This window comes from Caretta caretta, chromosome 20 (assembly GCF_965140235.1).
Source record: "Caretta caretta isolate rCarCar2 chromosome 20, rCarCar1.hap1, whole genome shotgun sequence".
NCBI classification, from domain to species: Eukaryota; Metazoa; Chordata; order Testudines; family Cheloniidae; genus Caretta; species Caretta caretta.
The window spans coordinates 19,157,192-19,180,849 of record NC_134225.1 but is presented as its reverse complement, the minus strand read 5'-3'; the positions used below and the strand labels follow the sequence as shown (position 1 = coordinate 19,180,849).

The window sequence follows — 23,658 nt, the reverse complement described above, 5'->3', positions numbered from 1 at the left end:
GCTTTTACCGATCGCTCTGGTGTCTGGGCTTTGGTTTGTGTGCGCGTCCCCATCTCCCCCATTCACAGCTGGCAGCCTGAATCCCCACCCCCATCCCTGCCAGGGAGGGGCCCCCACCCGAGGGGAGAGGGGAGCCCCACCTCCGCCGCCGCCCCCCCGCAGAGCTAGAGGCCCAGCAAACTCAGCCCATGCTGCAGCCTCCAACCAGCTCAGTAGATGGCGTCCCAGCTGCCCCTCCCAGCCGGCCAGCCCCTGCCCCGGGGGCTGGATCAGAGCCGGCGCCCCCTAGAGGGGAAAGGCCCCGTGTCCCGTTCCCTGCCCGGCCCTTTCCCATGACAGTCACACTCCCCCCGCCGTCACGGCGCCTGACTCAGGCAGAGCCCCCAGCTGACACAGCCCCCACAATCCAGATCTTTACTAGTGTCCAGCCTTTACAGACCCCGCTGGGCACACGCATGCGGCTAGCTCCAGCAGGGGGGGGATCTGGGACGTCCCACATCCTCTTGCCCCAACCCAGGGCCCTGCGGCCCTTGTGATTGGTGCCAGCTCTGGGGCGGCTGGGGGAGGGGGCGGAGGCGCTGGGTGGGGGTCTGGGTGCCATCAGCGGGAGGATGGTGCCCAGGTGCCAGAGCGATCCAGGGTCCAGATCCTCTTGCTTCCTGCCGGTGTCAGAGCCATCGGCCAGGGGTGGGGCCCAGGGGGAGTCACGCTCTTCCCTCCCCGCACTCCCGGGCCACTGATCCGAAAGGCAAAACGACAAAGCTGACGCTAAGAAGGCACCAACCTGGCTGGGGGCGGGGCAGGGCGGGCGCACTCAGTGTTACAGCCCGCAGGATACGTCCAGGCCTGGGGGCAGCTGCTGGCAGGAGGAGCCCCATGGCTGGCCAGAGCTGTAATCCTGAGCGGGAGGCTGCAGTGAGGGACACAGAGGTGGGGGGGGGAGGGTCTTTCTCCAAAGTCACAGGAGTCCGCAGGACGCTGGGGTCCCGTGATCTGAGGGCGGGCTGGGACACCTGGGTTTGTTACCACACAAAAGAACACAACCAAGAGCAACGGGGGCATGCGGGGAATCGCAGCTGGCAGGGGAGCGGGTCTGCCTGGTGCAAAGGGGGGGGTGGGGCTTTCCAGTTGGAAAGGCGGAGCTCTCTGGAGCGAGGGGCGGGGCTCTTTGATGCAGGGGGCGGGCCTGTCTGGTTGGGAAGGCGGAGCTTTCTGGTGCAAGGGGCAAAGCCGAGGCTTTGGTATAAGATGCCCTGGTGCACAGGGCGGGGCTGTCTGGCACAAGGGGCGGAGCTGATGCTTTGGTGCAGGGGGCGGGGCCAGTGATCCCGCCCATCAGTTGTAGAGGTCGTCGTCCCCCTCCTCCTGGAAGAGGCTGCCCCGGCTGTTGTCGCCCTCCCGGGAGCCACCTGCGCCGTCGGCGCCCCCGTCCCTGCTCTGCTTCCCAGCTGGGAACCTGTGGGGAGAGAGCGGGGCTGGCTCAGTGGGATGGGGGAAGGGAGCCCTGCCCTTAGCACAGGCAGGCAGAGGCATCGTCTGGCACAACCATCAGCCCTCGGGTCCCCTTGTGCTGGCCACGGGCAGGCCATTCTTCCCGGGGTTGAGCGTGACACCGGGGAGGGGGAGGGGGGGCTAGTGGGGCAGGGGGAGAGCGGGCAGAGGATCCAGGGGCTGAGGGTGACAGCAAGGCCAATGGGCTGAGACTAAGGCTGGGGCAGTCCTGGGGAGGGCGCAGATCCCAGAGATGAGGGCAGGGCTGGAGGGATCCCAGGGGGGTGAGGGCAGGTAGGTGGATTGTAAGAGCTGAGGACAGACAAGGGGGAAAATCCTAGGGGGCCGAGGGCAGGGCTGGGGGGATGGCTGGGGATCCCAGGGGGCTGAGAGCAGGGCTGGGGGGAAATCCCAGGGGGCTGAGGGCAGGGCTGGGGGGAAATCCCAGAGAGCTGAAGGGATCCCAGGGGGCTGAGGGCAGGGCTGGCGGGAAATCCCAGGGAGCTGAGGGCAGGGCTGGGGGGATCCCAGGGAGCTGAAGGGATCCCAGGGAGCTGAGGGCAGGGCTGGGGGGAAATCCCAGAGAGCTGAAGGGATCCCAGGGGGCTGAAGGGATCCCAGGGAGCTGAGGGCAGGGCTGGGGGGATCCCAGGGAGCTGAAGGGATCCCAGGGGGCTGAGGGCAGGGCTGGGGGGAAATCCCAGGGGGCTGAGGGCAGGGCTGGGGGGAAATCCCAGAGAGCTGAAGGGATCCCAGGGGGCTGAGGGCAGGGCTGGGGGGATCCCAGGGAGCTGAAGGGATCCCAGGGGGCTGAGGGCAGGGCTGGGGGGAAATCCCAGGGAGCTGAAGGGATCCCAGGGGGCTGAGGGCAGGTCTGAAGGGATCCCAGGGGGCTGAGGGCAGGGCTGGGGGGATCCCAGGGAGCTGAAGGGATCCCAGGGAGCTGAGGGCAGGGCTGGGGGGATCCCAGGGAGCTGAAGGGATCCCAGGGAGCTGAGGGCAGGGCTGGGGGGATCCCAGGGAGCTGAAGGGATCCCAGGGGGCTGAGGGCAGGGCTGGGGGGATCCCAGGGAGCTGAAGGGATCCCAGGGGGCTGAGGGCAGGGCTGGGGGGAAATCCCAGGGAGCTGAGGGCAGGGCTGGGGGGATCCCAGGGAGCTGAAGGGATCCCAGGGGGCTGAGGGCAGGGCTGGCAGGGTCCTGGGGCCGAGAACGACGCCGGGGGATCTGCTCCCTACCTGAAGTTGCCGAAACCGCGGCTCTGCTGCAGTGTCTGGGCGAACATCTCGTACTTGCGGATGTCGTTGTCACTGACGGAGCGGCGGGCGAAGCGCATGGCCTCCTCAAAATGATCCCGACGGATCTCGGGCACCGGGTCGTAGTCGTCCTCCTGCCCAGGGGAAGGGGGGCCGGGGGGGGGGAGGGGGACGGATGACATGGTCACGCCCGGTCTGGCCCTGATCAGCCAACCCCGGGCTGCTCCATCGGCAAACAAGGGCCATGTGATTGGCCTGCTCCACTCTCACCGGCCTGGTGGGGGCGCCCCAGGGGGCAGAAGCCAAGGCTCAGGGGACCCCCCCCCCCCAGTGAGGGGGTAGCTCAGGCTGTGCAGCTGCCCCACTGTCAGGGAGCTGGGGGTTCAAGCCCCCCAGTGCCTTGCAGCAGGGAGGGGTTTGCCCCCTTGCCCTGTGAGGTCCCCCCCATACCATGACGGCATCCGGGTGGCTCTGGCGTTCCCGCTCCATCTTGATCTCCATCTCGATGGCCTCGCGGATGGCGAGCTTGCAGGCGCGCTGGCAGATCTCAGTGAGGTCAGCACCCGAAAACCCGTGGGTGATCTTGGCCAGGTAGTTCAGGTCCACATCCTGCGGGGGGAGGGAAGAGAGAGATAGTCAGGGGATGGGAGGGAAACAAAGAGCGCATTGGGGGGGTCACATTCCAGGGGGGTGGGAGAGACACAGCCAGTCAGGGGCTGGAGGGGGGCAAAGGCAGTCATTCCTGGGATGAGCATGAGGCTGATCAAAACCTTCCATCTAAACCCTTTTCAGACAATCAGGTTTTGGACAAAGCCATTTTTCCCCATCTAGAGCGTCCATTTCCCGCAGAAAAGTTGGGTTCCTCATAAAAAAAACCCAAATATTTTGATTCTGAAATGTCACCCCCTTGTTTCATGAGAGTTGTAGTCGGGTTGCATCACATCCCCATTCTCCTCTATGGACCAGGCTTCCTGGGCAGACTACATCTCCCATGATGCACCAAGGACACAGCCTCCTATGATGCACCCCCACCTCTCACCAAGTGTGGATGCCATGGTGCATCATGGGGAACGTAGTTCAGTAGTCTCACGTCCCCATTCTCTAGACCAGACTTCCTGGCCAGATGACATCTCCTATGAGGCACCACTTCCTCTTGCCAAGAAGGGAGACCATGGTGCATCATGGGACATGTAGTCTGACCAGGGAGCCCAGCCTAGAGAGGCGAAAGGATTCATGAGGCACCACGGCAGCCTTCAGAATGCAAATATTTTGGTTTTTGACTGCAATTCTTCAGTTTTCAAATTTCTGCTGGAAAAAAAGTCCCATGGAACCATTTAGATGCAAATTAAAGTTTTTTTCATGTTCTTAGAAATTGTCCATGGGGGGGGGGGGCCTTGCCCCCCAGCAAATGCCACCCCTGGCTAGGACTGGAAAAGCCAGACTCTGCTCCCAGTAACACAGCAATCTGGAGCCGCCTCACTGGCCCTCACATGTTTAAACCAGACTGACACCAGCCTAACTCTGAGAAGGATTTCTCCTGTAGCCTCTGGGGGATGTATTTGTGGGTGAGCAGCTCCACTTTTGTGTGCCCATGGACACACATGGGAGCTGCCTTAGGCCAGAGACACACACACAAGGGAGCTGCTTTGGGGTGGGGATAGGCACACACACACACACACACAATCTATCTGGGGGTCAGGCGGGGGGACAGGGAGATAGGATCTGCCTTGGGGTGGATACATACATACACCCCCCACATACACATTCTTCCCATGGGTACACACAGAGTGTGCCAACTTCCCCACAGGGTGGGTTTAGGAAGCCGCCCCAGTGTTGCTGACCCCAAGCGTGGAAACCTCACGCGTCAGGCCTGGGGGAAATATCATGAGACCAACCTTAAAAATCCCGAGATTTAAATACTGAACAATGCAAGCTGGGTTCTCTTCCTTTGCCTCCTGGGCTCACGCTTTCCAGCTCCGCTCTGCAGCCACAAGAGCTAGAAAACAATTTCTTTGCGGGCGTGAAAGCCGAGGGGCTCCCCTGTACTCCCGTGAGCTGGGGATTTAGGGAAGAAACGAGCGCAAGTCTCAGGCTCCAGTGCTGAGAGTTGGCAAAGCTGCGGCTCTACGAGACCAGAGCGCCGTGCGGCTGGGGGAGGAGGTGCTGCGAGGCCTGGCGTGCTCACTCACCCCAGCCACAGGCGACTTGCGCAGGTTGGCACTCAGGATGGCCGCCCGGGAGGTGTCGTCAGGCAGCGGGATGTAGATGAGCTGGTCCAGCCGCCCCGGGCGCAGGATGGCTGGGTCGATGATGTCTGGCCTGGGGATGGGGGGGAGGCGACAAGGAGACACAGCCTCAGCCCCTGCCCGGCACCCACCCCAGGGGGTGTCCTGGGGCACCTCCAGAGAGGGGGCAGCTCCCACATACACCCCCACCGCTGGCGTCCCTCGGCCCCGGAGCAGCCCTGGGGAGCATGGGTACTACGGCCGCGCAAAGCTTCTCCAGGGAACCTGGACTGCGAAGAAAAGGAGACAAACCCCAGGAAGCCCGTCCCCCATAAGGGACCCTCCCCTACCCCCATGCAGCTTGCCCTACCCCCCGTCCCCAAGGAACCTCCCCCGCCTCCACAGAGCCTGCTCACCCTCTGTCCCCAGGGACCCTGTCCCCTGCAAGGGACCCTCCCCTGTCCCCAAGGAGCCTGCCCTGCCCCCCCGCCCCAGGAACCTCTCCCACCCCCACAGAACCTGCTCACCCTCTGCCCGTCTCCTGCCCCCAGGGATCTTGTCCACCCAAGGAAACCTCCCCAACCCCACGGACCCTGCCCCCTTGCTCTCAGGGACCTTGCCCCACCCCTGCCCCCAGGGTGCCTCTCCCAAGCTCATATAGATGGGGGGCGCGGTCCTCATGCCCCTCCCCATGGCCAGGTCTCCCACGGCGCAGGAGCACGCAGCAGGGCGGCACAGAGGGGCTTGTCCTGGTCCCAGCAGCCTGGGCCTGGAGAGCAGGGTGTCTGGGGGAGTGTCACCTGTTCGTGGCCCCGATGATGAAGACGGTCTTCTTGTTGGTCATGCCATCCATCTCGGTGAGGATCTGGTTGATGACACGGTCGGCCGCCCCCCCGCCGTCCCCCGCGCCGCCCCCCCGTGCCTTGGCGATGGAGTCCAGCTCGTCGAAGAACAGGATGCAGGGGGCGGCCTGGCGAGCCTGGGGCGCAGGGGGGAGAGAGTGGGGCGTGGGGGGGAGCTCCCGAGGGGGAAGAGAACAGGGTGTGCAGGGAGCCCCTGAGCGGGGAAGAGAGTGAGGGGCGGGCCTGGGGGGGACACCTGGAGAGGGACAGAATGCACTGGGCAGCGGGGAGCCCCAGGGCGGGGGTGGGGGGTACTCACTGCAACAGCAGTGCTGGGACAGGGGCTCCCCTGCTGCTGGGTCAGGCTGGGGCACCATGCAGCTCCCCTCCCCCGATTAGCAGGAATCCCCCCAAACCTGCGTCCCTTTGGCTGTGCAGGCATCACCCCCACAACTGGTGAGCACAGCAGGTTGAGGGGGCAACACAGACCCTGCAGCCAGGGCTCATGGGTAGGAGCAGTAGAGAGGCCCCCCCATGCCCCAGCACCCTGAGGCCCAGCCAGGCAGGTGGGGGGGAGCCCCAAGGCCCGGCTGAGTGCGAGGGGGAGCCCCCAAGGCCCAGCCGGGCCAGCGCTCCATGCCCCACGCACCTTGTCGAAGACGTCGCGCACGTTGGCCTCGGACTCCCCGAACCACATGGTGAGCAGCTCGGGACCCTTGATGGAGACGAAGTTGGCCTGGCACTCGTTGGCGATGGCCTTGGCCAGCAGGGTCTTGCCGCAGCCGGGCGGCCCGTAGAACAGCACACCCCGTGATGGCGTCATGCCGAACTTCAGGAACTTGTCCGGGTACTCCACCGGGAACTGCAGGGGAGGGGTCAGGGATCAGGGATAGGGGGGCCCAGAAAGCCGGCATCGCCCCCTCCCTTCACTGCACCATGGAGGTGCCCCCTACAGAGCCCCCACCCTGCCCCCTGCAGCACGGCACCCCAGTTGAGCCCCCACCCCGCCCCCTGCAGCACAGCTCCCCCTACTGAGTCCGCCCCCTGCCCCCTGCAGCATGGCACCCCCTACTGAGCCCCCACCCCGCCCCCTGCAGCACGGCACCCCCTACTGAGCCCCACCCCACCCCCTGCAGCATGGCACCCCCTACTGAGCCCCCACCCCACCCTCTGCAGCACGGCACCCCCTGTTGAGCTCCCCATCCTGCTCCTTGCAGCACAGCACCCCTTACTGAGTCCCCACCCTGCCCCCTGTCGCCCAGCGCCTCCTGGTGAACCCACCCCCTGCAGCACGGCGCCCCCTGCTGAATCCCTACCCCGCCCCCTGCAGCACGGCGCCTCTTCCTAAGCCCCCCATCCCGCTCCCTGCAGCAGAGGCTCCTGATGAGCCCCCACCCCACCCCCTGGAGCACAGTGCCCCCTCCTGAGCCCCTGTGATGTTGCACTCTATATGGTTTTATGAAAATATGCTAATGAGTGTGAATATAACGTAACTGAAATATGCTTCATGCAAAAGGTCTCTTGTAAGGTATCATTACAAAGCTTACAATCTACTGGGCGTGGTCATGCTATTTGTATAAATGTATCACTCTTGTATCTGAAACTAGAAATATGAACTATAACTCTGAGGTTCTATTGTAATTATGCAAAGTGTGGGCCATTAACGGTGGCTGGGAATCTTGATGGCTCCCATCAGCCAGGACAATTGGTTGTAAATGGCTCTGTTTACCGGTAAGTCTGTGTGCTGGCAAATGGGTAAGGAAGTCTTACAGTGACATGTAAGAAGGAGGGGTGGGAACCCAGAGAGGGACAGAGGATTCCCACCTTGTGCAAAAGATATATAATTGGGTGGAACAGAAAAAAAGGGGGTGGCCATCATGAGGAATCCCCTAGCTACCACCTGAGCTGGAACAAGGGCTGTACCAGGGGAAAGGATTGTGCCCAGACTAGGCAGGCATCCAGTCTGTGACAGAAGCTTATTGAAACATCCGAGGGTGAGATTTCATCTGTATTCACTTTCTTACTGTATTAGGTTTAGATTTGCGCGTTTTATTTTATTTTGCTTGGTAACTCACTTTGTTCTGTCTGTTACTACTTGGAACCACTTAAATCCTAATTTTTATATTTAATAAAAATCACTTTTTACTTATTAATTAACCCAGAGTATGTATTAATACCTGGGGGGGGGGGCAAACAGCTGTGCATCTCTCTATCAGTATTATAGAGTGTGAACAATTTATGAGTTTATCCTGTATAAGCGTTATACAGGGTAAAACAGATTTATTTGGGGTTTGGACCCCACTGGGAACTGGGCATCTGGGTGTTGGAGACAGGATCACTTCTTAAGCTGTTTTCAATTAAGCCGGCAGCTTGTGGGGGACGTGGCTCAGACCCGGGTCTGTGTTTGCAGCAGGCTGGCGTGTCTGGCTCAAACAAGGCAGGGTACTGAAGTCCCAGGCTGCCAGGGAAAATGGGCTCAGCGGTCATCTCAACACACCCGGTGGCAGTTCCCAAGGGGGTTTCTGTGACCCAACCTGCCACAGCCCCGACCCCGCCCGCTGCAGCACAGCGCCCCCTAGCACTGCACTGGGACACTGGGGCTGGCATGGAGGAGGGAGAGTCCCATCCAAGCCCCAAACGGGCGGATCCTTGCTTAGCCTGGGCAAGGCGGGTGCAGCCCCCCACTCACCTGCACCAGCTCCTGCAGCTCTCGCTTCACCTCCTGCAGCCCCCCAATGTCCTCCCAGCAGACCTGGGGCACCTCCACCACCGTCTCCCGCAGCGCCGACGGGTTGCTCTGGCTGAGCGCCCACTGTGGGGGGGGGGAACAGGGGGGGAAGAGCATGAGGGGCGTGGCCTCGGGCTGGGGAGGAGGGGCGGGGCCCAGGGGCGGGGTCGCCAGGTTACCTGGAAGTCGTCCATGGTGACGGCCATGGCGTCGAGGATGTCGGCGTCGATGGTGTCGTCCTCCAGGTCGATGATGTTCATCTTCTTGCGGATGGCCTGGAGCGCCGCCTCGGAGCACAGGGCCGCCAGGTCCGCGCCCACGTGCCCGTGCGTGTCTCTGGCCACCTGCAGCCACAGGGCGCCTGACATGGGGCCACAGGCAGCCAGGGAACGGGGCCACGGCAGGGGAGGGGGGAGAGGAGCCAGGGAACGGGGCCACGGGCAGCCAGGAAACGGGGCCAGCCAGGGAACAGGGCCACGGGAGGGGAGGGAGGAGAGGAGCCAGGGAACGGGGCCACAGGCAGCCAGGAAACGGGGCCAGTCAGGGAACAGGGCCACGGGAGGGGAGGGGGGAGAGGAGCCAGGGAACGGGGCCACGGGCAGCCAGGAAACGGGGCCAGTCAGGGAACGGGGCCACGGGAGGGGAGGGGGGAGAGGAGCCAGGGAACGGGGCCACGGGCAGCTAGGAAACGGGGCCAGCCAGGGAACGGGGCCACGGGAGGGGAGGGGAGCCAGGGAACGGGGCCACAGGCAGCCAGGGAATGGGGCCAGCCAGGGAACGGGCCCATGGGAGGGGATGGGGGGGCAGCCAGGGAACGGGGCCAGTCAGGGAACGGGGCCACGGGGAGAGGGCAGCCAGGGAACGGGGCCACGGGAGGCGGGGGGCCAGGGAATGGGGCCAGTCAGGGAACAGGGTCACAGAGCAGTGGGCTGTGGGGAGGGGCCAGCCAGGGGACCTTGGGGGTGGAGGCACTAGCTGGGGATGGAGCTATGGGGAGGGACCAGCCAGCCACAGGGGAGGGATCACAGCTCCCCTGCCCCACCCTCCCCCCAAGCACACATGACCCTCCCCCCATCTATACAGACTCCAGTCCCCACACACCTGCCCCCACCCCCACATCCATGTACACGACCCCCCAGCTCTCCCTCTCCCCGCCCCGTCCAACCCCACCCTCTCACCCGCTCCAGATCCACGTCCTCAGCCAGCTTCATGTTCTTGGTGTGGATCTGCAGGATCTCCAGCCGCCCGACCGAGTCTGGGATCCCGATGTCGATCTCGCGGTCAAAGCGCCCTGGGGAAGGAGAGGGGTTGGGGTCTCAGCCCAGCCCCTCGCAAACATACACAGCGTGTGGAACCATCATGCCCCAGGAGCGGGGGCTGGGGGCTAGCAAGCAGAGCAGGAGGGGCTGGGAGCCAGGACTCCTGGGTTCCATCCCCAGTGCTGGGAGGAGAATGGGGTCTAGTGGTTAGAGCAGGGGCTGAGAGCCAGGACTCCTGGGTTCTATCCCCAGTTAGCGCAGCAGCAGGGGGAAGATAGGAAGCCAGGACTTTCAGTCCAGGATTTACTTGCCTCCCACAGTGAGGGCCCTGGGTGGGGTCCCCATGTCCCTGCAGCCCCACACCCGGGCACCTACCAAACCTGCGCAGGGCGGGGTCCACGCTGTTGGGCCGGTTGGTGGCGGCCATGACGATGACATGGGACCGCTGCTTGAGGCCATCCATGAGCGTCAGCAGCTGGGACACGATCCTGCGCTCTACCTCGCCATGTGTCTGCAACAGGGGAGGGGGTTGGGCTGAGAACGGGGAGACTCCGCAGCACCAGTGCCCAGGGCCCCCGGGACCTCCCTGCTGCTCAGCCAGCTCTGGGCCAGGCTGAGCCATGGACACAGCACCGTCTAATGACGGGGCACTCCCCAGCAGCACAGCACCCCCTGGTGCCAGACTGAGGATGCCCCTGAGGACTCCCTGCTCTTCCCTCTCTGATTGGGAACCGTTGGCCTCACATCCTAGATGAAGCAGGAGGATCTGGCGCTGTAAAATCCCATAAACCCTAACCCCTGCCAGCAGCGGGCTCGCTCCACCCCATACCAACCCCTGTTGCCCGGCCAAAGCAGGAAATCAGGGCAGCTGGCATCAGAGCAAGACAGCAAGAAACACCAGCCAGCCAGGGTCAGGCGGGTGCACACATGCATGTGCATGTGCCCTGGGGCCTCCAGCAGACACCACACGGCCCCTCTTTATGATCAATGATCACAGAATCCTAGGGATGGGGGCAGGAAGGGGCCTCCAGAGGTCACCAGGTCCAGCCCCCTGCCCTGAGGCAGGGCCAAGTAACCCCAGCCCGTCCCTGGGTTGGTGCAACCTGTTCTTACAAACCGCCAATAATGCGGACTCCACAACCACCCTTGGTCGCCTGTTCCAGAGCCAAACTCCCCTTGGAGTTAAAAAGTTTTGCCTAATATCCAACCGAAATCTCCCTTGCTGCAGATTAAGCCCATTGCCTCTTGTCCTACCCCCCGGGGACACGGAGAACTCTGTCCTCTTCGTAACAGCCCTTAGCATGTTCTCAGGTCCCCCTCAGACGTCTTTTCTCAGGTTTGAACCTTTCCTCACAGATCCGGTTTGCTAAACCTCTGATCATGTTTGTGGCTCTCCTCTGGCCTCTCTCCAACCTGTCCACATCTTCCCTAAAGCTCGGCGCCCAGAACTGGACACGGGACTCCAGCTGAGGCCTCCCCAGTGCCGAGCAGAGTGGGGCAGTCACCTCCCGTGTCTTACGTACGACACTCCTGTTAATACACCCCAGAACGAGATCAGCCGTTTTCACAGCCGTCTCGCACTGTTAACTCATATTCGATCTGTGCTCCGCTAGAACCCCAGCTCCTTTCCAGCACTACGACTGCCTTGCCAGGTATTCCCCGTATTCTGGTTGTGCCGTCGATTTTTCCTTCCTGAGTGAAGTACTTTGCACTTGTCTTTACTGAATTTCATCTTGCTGATTTCCCGCCAATTCTCCAATGTGTCAAGGTCGTTCTGAATTCCAAACCTGGCCTCCAAAGAGCTAGCAGCCCTCCCAGCCTGGTGTCAGACGCTGATTTTATCAGCACACTCTGCACTCCGTTATCCAAATATTTAATGAAAATATTGACTAGAACCAGACCCAGGACTGACCCCTGCGGGACCCACTCAACACACCCTCCCAGTTTGACAGCGAACCATCGATAAGTACTCTTTGAGTATCTTTGAACCAGTTGTGCACCCACCTTATTGTATTTTTTCCTGACCACATTTCCCTAGTTTGCGTATGAGAATCTCATCCGGGACTGTGTCAAAAGCCCGACTGAAATATTACTGTGACAGAATGAGAATTTTTCACAATATTTTGGATGTCTTGTGTGTGCCTCAGTTTCCCCCATGAGCTCTGTGGATAACTAGGTCAGGGAAAAAGAAAAGGAGGACTTGTGGCACCTTAGAGACAAACAAATTTATCTGAGCATCAGCTTTCGTGAGCTACAGCTCACTTCATCGGATGCATTCAGTGAATTTCCACTGAATGCATCCGATGAAGTGAGCTGGAGCTCATGAAAGCTGATGCTCAAATAAATTTGTTTGTCTCTAAGGTGCCACAAGTCCTCTTTTTCTTTTTGCGGATACAGACTAACAGGCCTGCTACTCTGAAATAGGTCAGGGAAAAAGTTTGCAGAGACCCAGGTGTGACTGATGCCTGGCTGTCTGTCGACGGCCCCAGGCCCAGGGATGGTCCCAGAAAACAATGGTCCCTCCAATTGCCCAGACATTTGTTACCTAGCGACTAATAACCATGATGCCCAGGAACAAGGAGAAAGGATGGAGGAGGGGCCAGGTGAGGTGGTTAAGTGGGGGCTGCTGGAAGCAGAAGTTTCTGGATGTGGACTACAGAGGAGTCAAGAGGGCTCTGGGCTGGGGCCTGAGGCAACTTTGCTGTAACTTTCCATTCTCATATTAACTAAAGACTTTCTAAGCTGTGTTCCTTAATAAATCCTGCTGTTATACACCGCTGGCTGAGAGTCACTCCAGAATTAGGAAACTGGGGTTGCACCGCTCCCTTTGGGGGTGCAAGTCTCCCCCAGGGGTCCAATCCAGGTGGACTCATTGCAGGGAGCTCGTGGCGTGACACAGGGGTGCTGACGGCTCAGAGGTTCGGTCCCACGAGGTAGGGAAGCCAAGGGGCTGACCCCAGTGACAGTGTGCCCCTAAGGGGGCTGATGCACTAAAGGAGTCCTCCCAGGGCTGTGCGAGAGCACTGGGCCTGTGGATCCGTGACAATAACATCGACTATTTCTCCCTTAACTTTAAGCCTGACCGGTTAGATTGTTCACATATGATCCCTCCCTGATGCTGAGATGCAGCTGCCACTGGGGTGGGGCGCGGGGGCTGTTTATACTGGGATCCCCTACCCCATCTCACCTTCTCCCTCTTGGGGGCAATGGCGTCCAGCTCGTCGATGAAGATGATGGCCGGCGCATTCTTCTCGGCCTCCTCAAAGGCTTTGCGCAAATTGCTCTCTGACTCACCAGCCAGCTTGCTCATGATCTCCGGACCTGGGCGGGGGCAGGGGCTCTTTATAAAGGGATCCCTTGCCTGGCACTGAGAATCAGCTGGGGTGAGGCGCATGGCTATTCATACAGGGAGTGATGCCGGCCTGCAGGGCCATGGCAGGGGCCAGTCACCCGCATGCTTCAGAGCAGAAGGGAATCCCCAGCAAGGGGTCAGGAAGCCATGAAAACCCAAGGCACAATGGGGCCTCTACACCAGCTGCCCAGCTCTGCACCGGGCAGCATCACCATACCAGCATGGGAGAGTGCCAGGATGAAGGGAAAAACTGAGGGCACCCAGCCCACCCCTGGCAGAGTGGACCAGGAGGGAGGGTGGGTGCTGTGGGGCGGGCAGCACAGAGGGAGGGCAGCCGGAGACCACAGCGAGGGATGCATGAGCAATGCCAAAGATGAGAGAGAGGGGGGTGCGTGGGGACAGACTAGACAGGCATGCGTGAGGACGGACAGACAGACACGTGGAAGGATGGCCAGACATGTGGGGACGGACGGGCTCCCCACCCTTTGCCCCCTCCTGCTTGGCGTCTCTCACCGTTGATGAGGAAGAAGAAGGCTCCCGTTTCGTTGGCCACGGCTCGGGCCACCAGCGTTTTCCCGGTGCCAGGGGGGCCGTACAGCAGGATGCCTCGGGGCGGCTGAGGAGGGAACAGACTCAGTTGGCAAGAGGCACCCGATGGGAAAACTGCCCAAGGAGGCTGCATTGGGCACGTGTGCGACGTGCAGGGCGGATGCCCCCAAACCCAGTGTCCCATCAGGAGAGGTGGTGGAGGGAGGTGACTGCGATGTTAATCGAGGCTGAGATGGTCCTGTCCTGGGGTGCAGAGGGAGGGGGACCATCCAGATGGCTCTGGGGGCACCCCAGGCTGGACTGAGGCCCATGTCTGGGGACCCAGCAAATGGGGTCCTGGACGACATCAGGATTGCAGCTTCTGCTAAGAAGCGTGTTGCCAGCCCTCGTTGTTGGGAGGAAAAGGTAGAAAATATGACAGAGGGTGTCATGGACACAGTGCTGCTGCCTGTGTCTGCAGAGAGCCTGACCCCATTGCTCTGAGATGGGGGGGAAGCAGCTTAAAGGGCAGACTGCTGGGGCTGATTACACAGGGATCCCTTGCCCAGCACGGAGATGCAGCTGCCTCTGGGGAGGAGCGCAGGGCTGCTCGTGCAGGGATGTCCTAACAGTGAGATCTGCTTGGCTGTGGGATTGGATGAGGTGGCCGCGCCCTGCCGGGCTCACGGTACCTTGACGCCAATGGCTTTGAAGAGCCCTGGGTGGCGCAGGGGCAGCTCCACCATCTCCTTGATCTGAGCCATCTGCTTCCGGCAGCCCCCGATGTCATCGTAGCCCACGTCGTTCAGGCTCTCCTCCTCGTCCTGCGCGGGTGACGGGCAGGGTCACGGTGCGACCAAGCCGGCCTCCCAAAACCGTGGCAGCCACCCTGGGACCAGCACCCACTCCCTCCCCCTCTGGGACCAGACCCTGATCCCCACAGACAGCCACACTGCCTCCACCCCGTTGGGACCCAGCCCCAACCCAACCTGCTCCCCCAGGATCCAGCACCATGGGCCCTGCTCCACCTCCCCATAGATCCAGCACCATGGGCCCTTCTCCCTGCCGCCCCCCGATCCAGCACCATGGGCCCTTCTCCCCCCCGCCCTCCCCCCCCCCAGATCCAGCACCATGGGCCCTGCTCCACCTCCCCATAGATCCAGTACCATGGGCCCTTCTCCCTGCCGCCTCCCGATCCAGCACCATGGGCCCTTCTCCCCCCCGCCCCCCCCCCCAGATCCAGCACCATGGGCCCTTCCCCCGCTCGGATCCAGCACCATGGGCCCTGCTCCACCTCCCCATAGATCCAGCACCATGGGCCCTTCTCCCTGCCGCCCCCCGATCCAGCACCATGGGCCCTTCTCCCCCCCCCCCCCCCCCAGATCCAGCACCATGGGCCCTGCTCCACCTCCCCATAGATCCAGCACCATGGGCCCTTCTCCCTGCTGCCTCCCGATCCAGCACCATGGGCCCTTCTCCCCCCCGCCCCCGCCCCCCCAGATCCAGCACCATGGGCCCTCCCCCAGCTCGGATCCAGCACCATGGGCCCTGCTCCACCTCCCCATAGATCCAGCACCATGGGCCCTTCTCCCCCCCGCCCCCCCCCAGATCCAGCACCATGGGCCCTTCTCCCCCCCGCCCCCTCCCAGACCCAGCACCATGGGCCCTCCCCCAGCTCGGATCCAGCACCATGGGCCCTGCTCCACCTCCCCATAGATCCAGCACCATGGGCCCTTCTCCCCCCCGCCCCCCCCCAGATCCAGCACCATGGGCCCTTCTCCCCCCCGCCCCCTCCCAGACCCAGCACCATGGGCCCTCCCCCAGCTCGGATCCAGCACCATGGGCCCTGCTCCACCTCCCCATAGATCCAGCACCATGGGCCCTTCTCCCCCCCGCCCCCCCCCAGATCCAGCACCATGGGCCCTCCCCCCACTCGGATCCAGCAGCACGGGCCCTGCTCCACCTCCCCACAGATCCAGCACCACGGGCCCTTTCCCGCCCCCCCCCCCCGGATCCAGCAGTCTCTGGGGCACCCGCAGAAGGGCGCAGGGCCATGGCTGCACCCACCTCTCTCTTGATGGGCTCACCCTCGCAGTGGATGACGGTGTCGGGGGCCACGATGCAGTGGGGGCTCGGATCCACTTCCACCACCTTGAACTCCACGGCCCGCATCCCGCCGCGCACCAAGAAGATGTCACCTGGTGGGGGAAGGGACGTTGTTACTGAGCCAGCTGGGGGTAGGGGGGAGTCCAACCCACACCTGGCGGGGGCCCCCCTGTTAGGGGACAGCCCTACCCAACGCGCTCCAGGCTGGGCGCCTCCCCACCCTCCCCTAACAGAGGTAAGACAGCCAGCCCCACGCTGCCCCCCCAGGGAGCTGCCCCCCGAACCATCATCCCAGGAAGGGGGGGGGTCGGTCTCAGGGCTCCCCCCTACCCCGGCTCACCTTTGTGCACAGGCCGATAGGCCTCCAGAAAGTAGGGCTTCAGGTACACTTCGAAGAGGTTCCCGGTCAGGCCGACGATGGTGTCGTCAATGGGCAGCACGTGGATCCGCTTCCCGTACTTCACGTCTGGGCAGGCCTGGATGCTGCAGGACAGACCCCGGCTCAGCCCGGCACCTGCAGCACGGTGCCCCCCGCCGAGCCCCCCGCAGCACGGTGCCCCCTGCTGAGCCCCCGCTCCCCGCAGCACAGCGCCCCCGAGTCCCCCGCTCCCCACAACTTGGCCCCCCCCACTGAGCCCCCTGCAGCACAGCACCCCCTGCTGAGCCCCCCGCTCCCCGCAGCACAGCGCCCCCGGTGCTGACTGCTGTGGAGACTACCCCTAACTGAGCCCCCCATACAATGATTCATCCAAGCATGGCATGTCAGGTCTCTATTGAGTGCGAATACCCCACTGGCCCTCAGAGACACTGCAAAACTTGGGCATGGAGAATATCCCAGATTGATGCATCTGCACCGGACATTACAATCTTAAAGCCTTGACATTAAAGGCAGGGCCCAAGGAGGCAACATGCCTCGGGCAGGCTCTGTTCAGGAAGAGGGAAGTGGACGCTTCTCTCTCGGGCTGGTCACCGTGTATTAAGAACACAAGAACGGCCAGGCTGGGTCAGACCAATGGTTCATCTTCCAACAGTGGCCAGTCAGGTGCTTCAGAGGGAATGAACAGAACAGGGCAATAGCCAAGGGATCCATCCCGTCATCCAGTCTCAGCTTCTCAGTCAGAGGCTTAGGGACACCCAGAGCGTGGGGCTGCATCCCTGACCATTTTGGCTAATAGCCATTGCTGGACCTGTCCTCCAGGAACTTACCGAGTTCTTTTTTTGAACCGAGTTATACTAGAGGCCCTCACAACAGCCCCCGGCAACAAGTTGCACAGGTCGGCTGTGCGTTGTGTGAAAAAGTACTTCCTTTTCTTCGTTTTAAACCTGTGGCTCTCCATCAGGGGTACCCGTACCCCTGGGGGTATGCAGCGGTCTTCCAGGGGGTCCATCAACTCATCTAGATACCTGCCTAGTTTTACTTCAGGCTACATAAAAAGCACCAGCAAAGTCAGGACAAACTAAGATGTCCGACAGACAACGACTTGTTTATACTGCTCTGTGGACTATCCACTGAAATGTAAGTACAATAGTTATATTCCGATTGATTTACTTTATAATGACCTGGTAAAAACGAGAGAGCCAGCCATTTGTCAGCAAGAGCGTGCTGGGACCCTTTTGTATTTTTATGCCCGATTTTGTCAGCAAGTTGTTGTTAAGTGAGGGGAAACTCGGGGTACGCAAGACAAGTCAGACTCCTTGAAAGAGGTACAGTAGTCTGGAAAAGTTGAGAGCCACTGGTTGAAACCTGCTGCCCCTGGTTCTTGTGTTCTGTGAAGGGACCAGTAACACTTCCCTCGTCCCTTTGCTCCTGATATTACACACCTTTGTCACGTCCCCTCTTCGTCGTCTCTGGTCTAAGCTGACCAGCCCAAGTCTTTTCAATCTCCTTTCTTATGGAAACTGTTCCACTTCTTTACTCATTTTTGTCACCCTCATCTGTACCTTTTTCTTGTTGGAGACGGAGTGACCAGAGCTGCACACAGTATTCAAGGTGTGGGCGCACCATGGCGTGGCATTGGGATATTTCCTCTCTCACTACCTAGCCCTTTCCTAGGGGTTCCTAACAGTCCGTCCATTGTTCTGAACAATGAACGCTGCACGCTGAGTGGATGTTTTCAGAGACTTATCCCCAGTGACTCCAAGATCCCTTTCTTGAGAGGTAACAGCTCATTTAGATCCCATCACGTTGTGTGGACAGTTGGGGTTACTTACTGTGTGTTTCCCAGTGTAAGTCTATTTCAATAAGGGGCCACCAACTAATCAAGACCAATGTTCCCTCTAATTTTTGACAGGCTGTGTACACCAAAAAATTCTGCTGTGCAAATGTTTGTGTGCGATGGGTTTTGCCGCGCGCGCGGGGTTTCGGATCTGTGGGCACGCACACAGCTTAAAGGGAACAATGATCAAAAGGACTGCGAAATTAACAAGAGACTGCAAAATCTGCAGGCAGGGACACACGGCAGGAGGCTCTCCACCATCAAAGGACCGTTTTCATATACATATTTGGGGGTCGCAAAGGGACATAGCATTCTGGACCAGGGGACCAGCTGGCAGCACGGTTTGCCTCACGAAAACAAGCTCCCAGCTAGGCCTGGCTGAAAAACGCCAGAAGGACTCTGGGGTGAACTTCACTCTCTATGACACGAAAGGATCGAGGTGAACAAGTCTAGGCTCTAGACAATTACAATTTGCCATGTAACCTTTTGTTCCCAAATATTTCTACTTGCTCCCCTGGGAATCTCTTCCCTTTGTTAAATGAACTTTGGTTTGTTGTCACTGCAGACAAAGTACAGCGTGAAGCAGGGCGTGACCTGAGGCCAAGCCGGGTATGCTGCTTCTTTGAGAGCAGCGGATCCGTGATTGTTCAGCGAGCCAGGGCAGAGCTCTCCCAGGGGACGCACGGAGGTTGCCGTGTGCCTCTCGCTCCACCGCAGAGGGCCAGCGGGGCCTGCATAGGCAGAGAAAGGAGTGACTGTATTGCCCGGGACTGGGGGAGTTGGGGATCTGACCCCAGCAGGCACAGCCCTGGTTTCCTCCTGCTAAGGGCAGGTGGTAGTGAGGTGCCACCCAACCCTGAGTGGTGTCACAGAAGGGCGCTCCCTGCAGCACCCCAGGGATCCCCAATTTCAGTCTCCCATCCGCACCCTGAGCAGGCCAGCCCCTTCTTAGCTGCAGAGCTGGAGGGAAAGGGCCCACCCGGCACTCACCTCACCACGTCACCCAAGCGCACGCGGAGGTTGTTGCGGGTGACGCGGTTCATGCGGATCTTCTCGCTGTGGCAGGAGTCGTCAGTGAGGACAATGCACACCGTCTCCCGGCGCTTCTTGCCCTTCAGCAGCACCGTGTCACCCCGAAACAAGTGCAGCTCCTCCATCTTGGTCTGCAATGGAGACGGGCGGTGACGGAGCACACGGGGCATGGGGGAGGGGGGCATTTGCAGAATGTGTGGGGTGCATGGTGTGTCCATATGCAAAGGGTGTGTCGGGGGTACGTACATGGTACATGTGCTACTCCTGGGGGAATGCTGCGCCAAAAAATTAAAAATTCTGTGCATGATATTTTAAAACATCTGCAAAATTCTGCATATTTTATTTGTCAAAATAACGCATGTTGGTTTCAATTATGTAGGTAATTTATTTAAACTACAATTCAATGGATGGAGAATGGGGTGGGGAGCATTGGAGGAAATCCCCAAATCCCCTTGCTTAATAGTAACGTAGCTAGGTTTGACGCTTTATTTCTACTTATTAGTCAACAAATAGATGTGGCCATATGTTCAGTGTTACATCATAGGTAACTGAAGAGCAAGTGAGGGCTGGGGAATCAAACTCACAATTTATACTGGCTACTGACCACCTCCAGAAAGGTCAGTAGCAAACAGTTCATGGAGCACATTTTGATAAGAAATGTTTTCAGTCCAAAAATGTAGACCAGTTCTAATCACTAAAGCACCATAAGCATTTATAAGGCCAGACTGTCCTTTACACCACTCTGGCCATGTGAAGGAGCCTTAAAACTTATAACACCTGTTTTATACTCCCAGGGGAATTCACAAAGACAATGGGAACAATTCACTAAGCAGGCAGGCTGCTACTTCTGCTCTGCCTGAGGGGACCGCCTGTGCCACGCCGGCTTCCTCAGACATTCCCTGAAGCCCTGACTCCCCATGCTGAGTGTGCTGCAATAGTGAGGGAGAGGTACAGAGTGTCTCTCTCTCACACACACACACACACACACACAACTGCCCATCCCTTCACACACCCCCAGTGGTGATTTACATCTGTATTGGCTGCTCCGGGCACCTGAACCGACCTGCCTGAGCTGCCGGGGAGGGGCGTGTGACTGCTCTTGTGGCTTCCCTTTGCTCTCCCATCAGAAGTCATTTTTCTGCAGGGAAGCAAAGAAATCTGCGGAGACCATGAATTCTGCACACGCACAGTGATGCAGCATTCCCCCAGGAGTAACAATGTGCATGGCGCAGATGTGAGACTGCATGGGGGTGTGTGCTTTGAGCACGTATGTGCATGGTGTGTGCACAGTGTGTGTGCATGGTGTGTGCATATGCATAGGGTATGCTGGGGCTGTGTGTGTGTGGTGTATGTCTGCATGGTGCCTATGTGAGATTGCATGGTGTGTGTGTGCTTGGAGCGTGGATGTGCACGATGGGTGCATGGGGTAGTACTCATGCAGGTGTGTGTATATGCCTGGGGTATGTGGAGGTGTGTATGCGTGCATGGTTTATGCATGTGCAGTGTTTGAATAATGAGTGTATGCACATGATGTATGTGTGTGCATTGGAGCGTACATGATGCACATGGGGGTGCATGTAGATGGTGTGTGGGTGGGGGTGCATGTATGTAGATGGCATGTGGCTATATATACACATGCGTAGGGGTGTGTACCCACGTGTTACCTTCACCCTCTCCTGGCGGGAATCCAGCCTGCCTAGCTATGGGTCCTAGCCCCTGTATTGCTAGCAACAGGGGATTCTCACAGAGCTCAGAGGGCAGGCGCTTTAGGAGCAGGGGAATCCAGGTTCAATCTCTGCTGGTCAGTGAGTGTCCCAGGATGCAGCAGGGAGCTCCCAGGAGCCTCGGCTCAGCTACAGAGCAAAGCCTGTGTCCCCCCAGTAACCCCCAGATGACCCCTCTGCACAGTCTCGGCCCACTAGGCCACCTGCCTCCCTGGGGGGGAAGGGGCTCCGGTTCTTGGCAGGCCAGGCGGCTGGCTGGGGCAGGGGTATCCATGCGGCACGGGGGCCGTACCTGTGACAGGCTAACAATGCTGTTGTCCTCATTCACCGCCTCATCCACAAGGAGCCGGTTGGGCCGACGCTTCTGGCGCAGGATGGCCGTGGAGTAATCCTCCCCTTTGGAGCTGCAGAGGGGAGAGGGGTCAGAGGGTCTCCCTCCCCAAAGGAAACAGAGCCAGCCCCCCCACGGGCCCTTCAGACAGGGGAGAGCGGGAGATGCAGGGCCTGGTTCCCGGGACTCCTTGGGGGTGGGGGGAAGAATGTCAATTTTAGAGGGGCCTTCAGACCCCAACCCTACCTAACATGCCTGGCCTGAGGAATCCCAGAGCTGAGGGGGGTCTGGGAGCCCAACTTTGGGGGACGGGGGGGCCAAGGGGATGCAAGGAAAACTAGAGCACTTTGCATTTTGAAGGGGGAGCAGAGAGGCAATCATTGCTAGGCCTGCGGTTTGAGGTGGGGGAAGGGATCAGAGACAGGCACTAAAGCGTGGGGGAGAGTGTGGGGGGGGTTACAGACAGGCCACAGGGTGTCTTGGGGGAGGACTGCAGGAGGGACATGGAGCCAGGCCCCTGGGGCTTGGGAAGGGGGGTGGGTCCCTCAGCCAGGCCCCCAGGATTTGGGAGTCACAGTAGCCGATGCGGGGGAGGATGGGAGGGGGGGAGTTGGACACACAGAGGGTAAAAGACCTGCTACCACTGCCAGCTACGCCCGGCCTCTCGGCACAGGCGGGCCTCGGGTGCGGGCCTCGGGTTCGGGCCCCGGGTCCGGAACAGACCCAACCACTGTTTGTGTCCCGCACCACTGGGGGGGGGGACAAGCCTAGGAATTTGTGTCCCCCCCACGCCGGGGCCCCTTGGGGCGGGGCTGCCCTCTGCCACGCTGATTCTGTGCCAGTCCCGGGCGCGTGTGGGGATCGTGTTTCACCCCAGCCGGTGCCAAGAGCCTCCCCTATAAATACCCCGCGGCGTGGGCTCATCGCCCGTTATAGACACCAGTTGCCCCCCCCCCCCGCCACAACAACAAACTCGGGATCCCCCCGCGCCAGAGCCCCCCGCCCAGCCCCCCCACTTGGGGGTAGGCCCCCCCTGCAAGTTCGGATCCAAACTTTTCCGGCCCCTCCCCCCGGCTGAGCCTCTTCCCAGCTGCAGGACCCCCCCTGGCTGCCCCCCGCCCCGGGGGGAGTGGAGCCCCTCGAGCGCCCCCACTTACTCCCCGCCCGGGCCCGGCATCTCGGCTGCGCTACCCCCGCCCGGGCCGCCCCGAACCGTCCCGCAGCGCCCGCGGCTGCCTGCGCCCGCCCGGCCCTGGACCGCCCCGGCTGGAGCTCGGCCCCGCCCCGCCCGGCCAGCGCCCCCCGCGGACACAGGGGGAGCGGCAGAGACCAGGGGGTGGCCAATGACCCTGGGGGGGCCTTGTGTGGGGCTGTTGGGTTGGGGGAGGGGGGTTGGCTTGGAGGGGTTTTTGGTGGGGGAGGGGGTGGTGTTTGGCCTGGGGAATCCCAGAGCTGAAGGGGGGGGGGTATGGGGGAGTGGTTGGGTTGGTGTGTGAGGGTTTTGGGGGGAGTGGTGAGGTGGGGCTGGGGGTGTTGTGGGGGGGGACGTTTGGGGGGAGAGGTGAGGTTGGGGGAGGGGGTGTCGTCGGGGGGGTATTTGGGAGGTGAGGAGGGGAGTGGCGTGGGGGGGGTAGGGGAGGGGGAGTGGTGAGGTTGGTGGAAGGGGTGTGGGGCTGTTTCTGGGAGGGGAAGGGGCAGTGGTGGGGCGGGGTTGGGGGTTATTTTGCTCACTGTTGGTGCCTGGTTCTGCTCCAGAGCAGCTGAGCTGAGGGGGCAGGGTGGGGCGGGGGGGTGTTAGGGCAGGACCAAGTTCAAAGGGACTTGGGGGGGGGCAGTCAGTTGGGTGAACGTGTGGGTCAAGTCCCTCTGTGCAGGGCCCAGGGTGCAGCTGGGCAGGAGTGAATGTGGGATTGGTTAGGTGGGTGCATTTGTACCTGGCTGTTTGGGGCATTCAGGGTCTCCAAGTGCTTTGGAGGATACAATTAAAATTCAGAGTGATCGGTCAAACTGGAGAAATGGTCTGAAGTAAATAGGATGAAATTCAATAAGGACAAATGCAAAGTACTCCACTTAGGAAGGAACAATCAGTTGCACACGTACAAAATGGGGAACTGACTGTCTAGGCAGGGGTACTGCGGAAAGGGATCCTGGGGTCATAGGGGATTACAAGCTAAATATGAGTCGACAGTGTAACATTGTTGCAAAAAAAGCCAACATCCTTCTGGGATGTCTGGGATGTATGAGCAGGAGTGTTGAGAGCAAGACACAACAAGAAGTGCTTAATTTTTGCTAGGGCTGAGCCCTGGCACCGCTGGGCCTGGCAGTTCGTAGCCCCGGCACCTCTGAGCCTGGCAGTTCGTAGCCTGGCACCTCTGGGCCTGGCAGTTCATAGCCCCAGCACCTCTGGGCCTGGCAGTTCGTAGCCCTGGCACCTCTGGGCCTGGCAGTTCATAGCCCCAGCACCTCTGGGCCTGGCAGTTCATAGCCCTGGCACCTCTGGGCCTGCTGCTTCAGTTATGAAAGTAAAAGAAATTTCTTGAGTCCCCTCACCTCTTTCAGTACAAATTAA

The 23,658-nt window shown here is 60.5% G+C and overlaps 1 protein-coding gene across 2 annotated transcripts; it reads right to left on the bottom strand.

Annotated features, from left to right (window-relative positions):
* Window positions 1-400: 400 nt before the first annotated feature.
* Window positions 401-23,658, bottom strand: LOC125627576 (transitional endoplasmic reticulum ATPase). Of its 2 annotated transcripts, none has more exons than XM_075121461.1 (18): window positions 23,640-23,658; window positions 21,051-21,162; window positions 18,993-19,165; window positions 16,127-16,269; window positions 15,748-15,878; window positions 14,373-14,504; window positions 13,666-13,768; window positions 12,988-13,121; window positions 10,176-10,311; window positions 9,720-9,832; window positions 8,721-8,885; window positions 8,503-8,625; window positions 6,463-6,675; window positions 5,772-5,950; window positions 4,936-5,065; window positions 3,197-3,355; window positions 2,729-2,880; window positions 401-1,456 (listed from the first exon to the last, which is right to left on the bottom strand). In XM_075121461.1, exons 3-18 carry the CDS (start codon window positions 19,157-19,159, stop codon window positions 1,336-1,338), a joined length of 2,301 nt encoding a protein of 766 aa, XP_074977562.1. In that variant the 5' UTR covers window positions 19,160-19,165; window positions 21,051-21,162; window positions 23,640-23,658; the 3' UTR covers window positions 401-1,335. The 2 variants fall into 2 exon arrangements, with proteins under 2 accessions (XP_074977562.1, XP_048687766.1); XM_048831809.2 differs by lacking the exon at window positions 23,640-23,658 and adding an exon at window positions 22,247-22,361.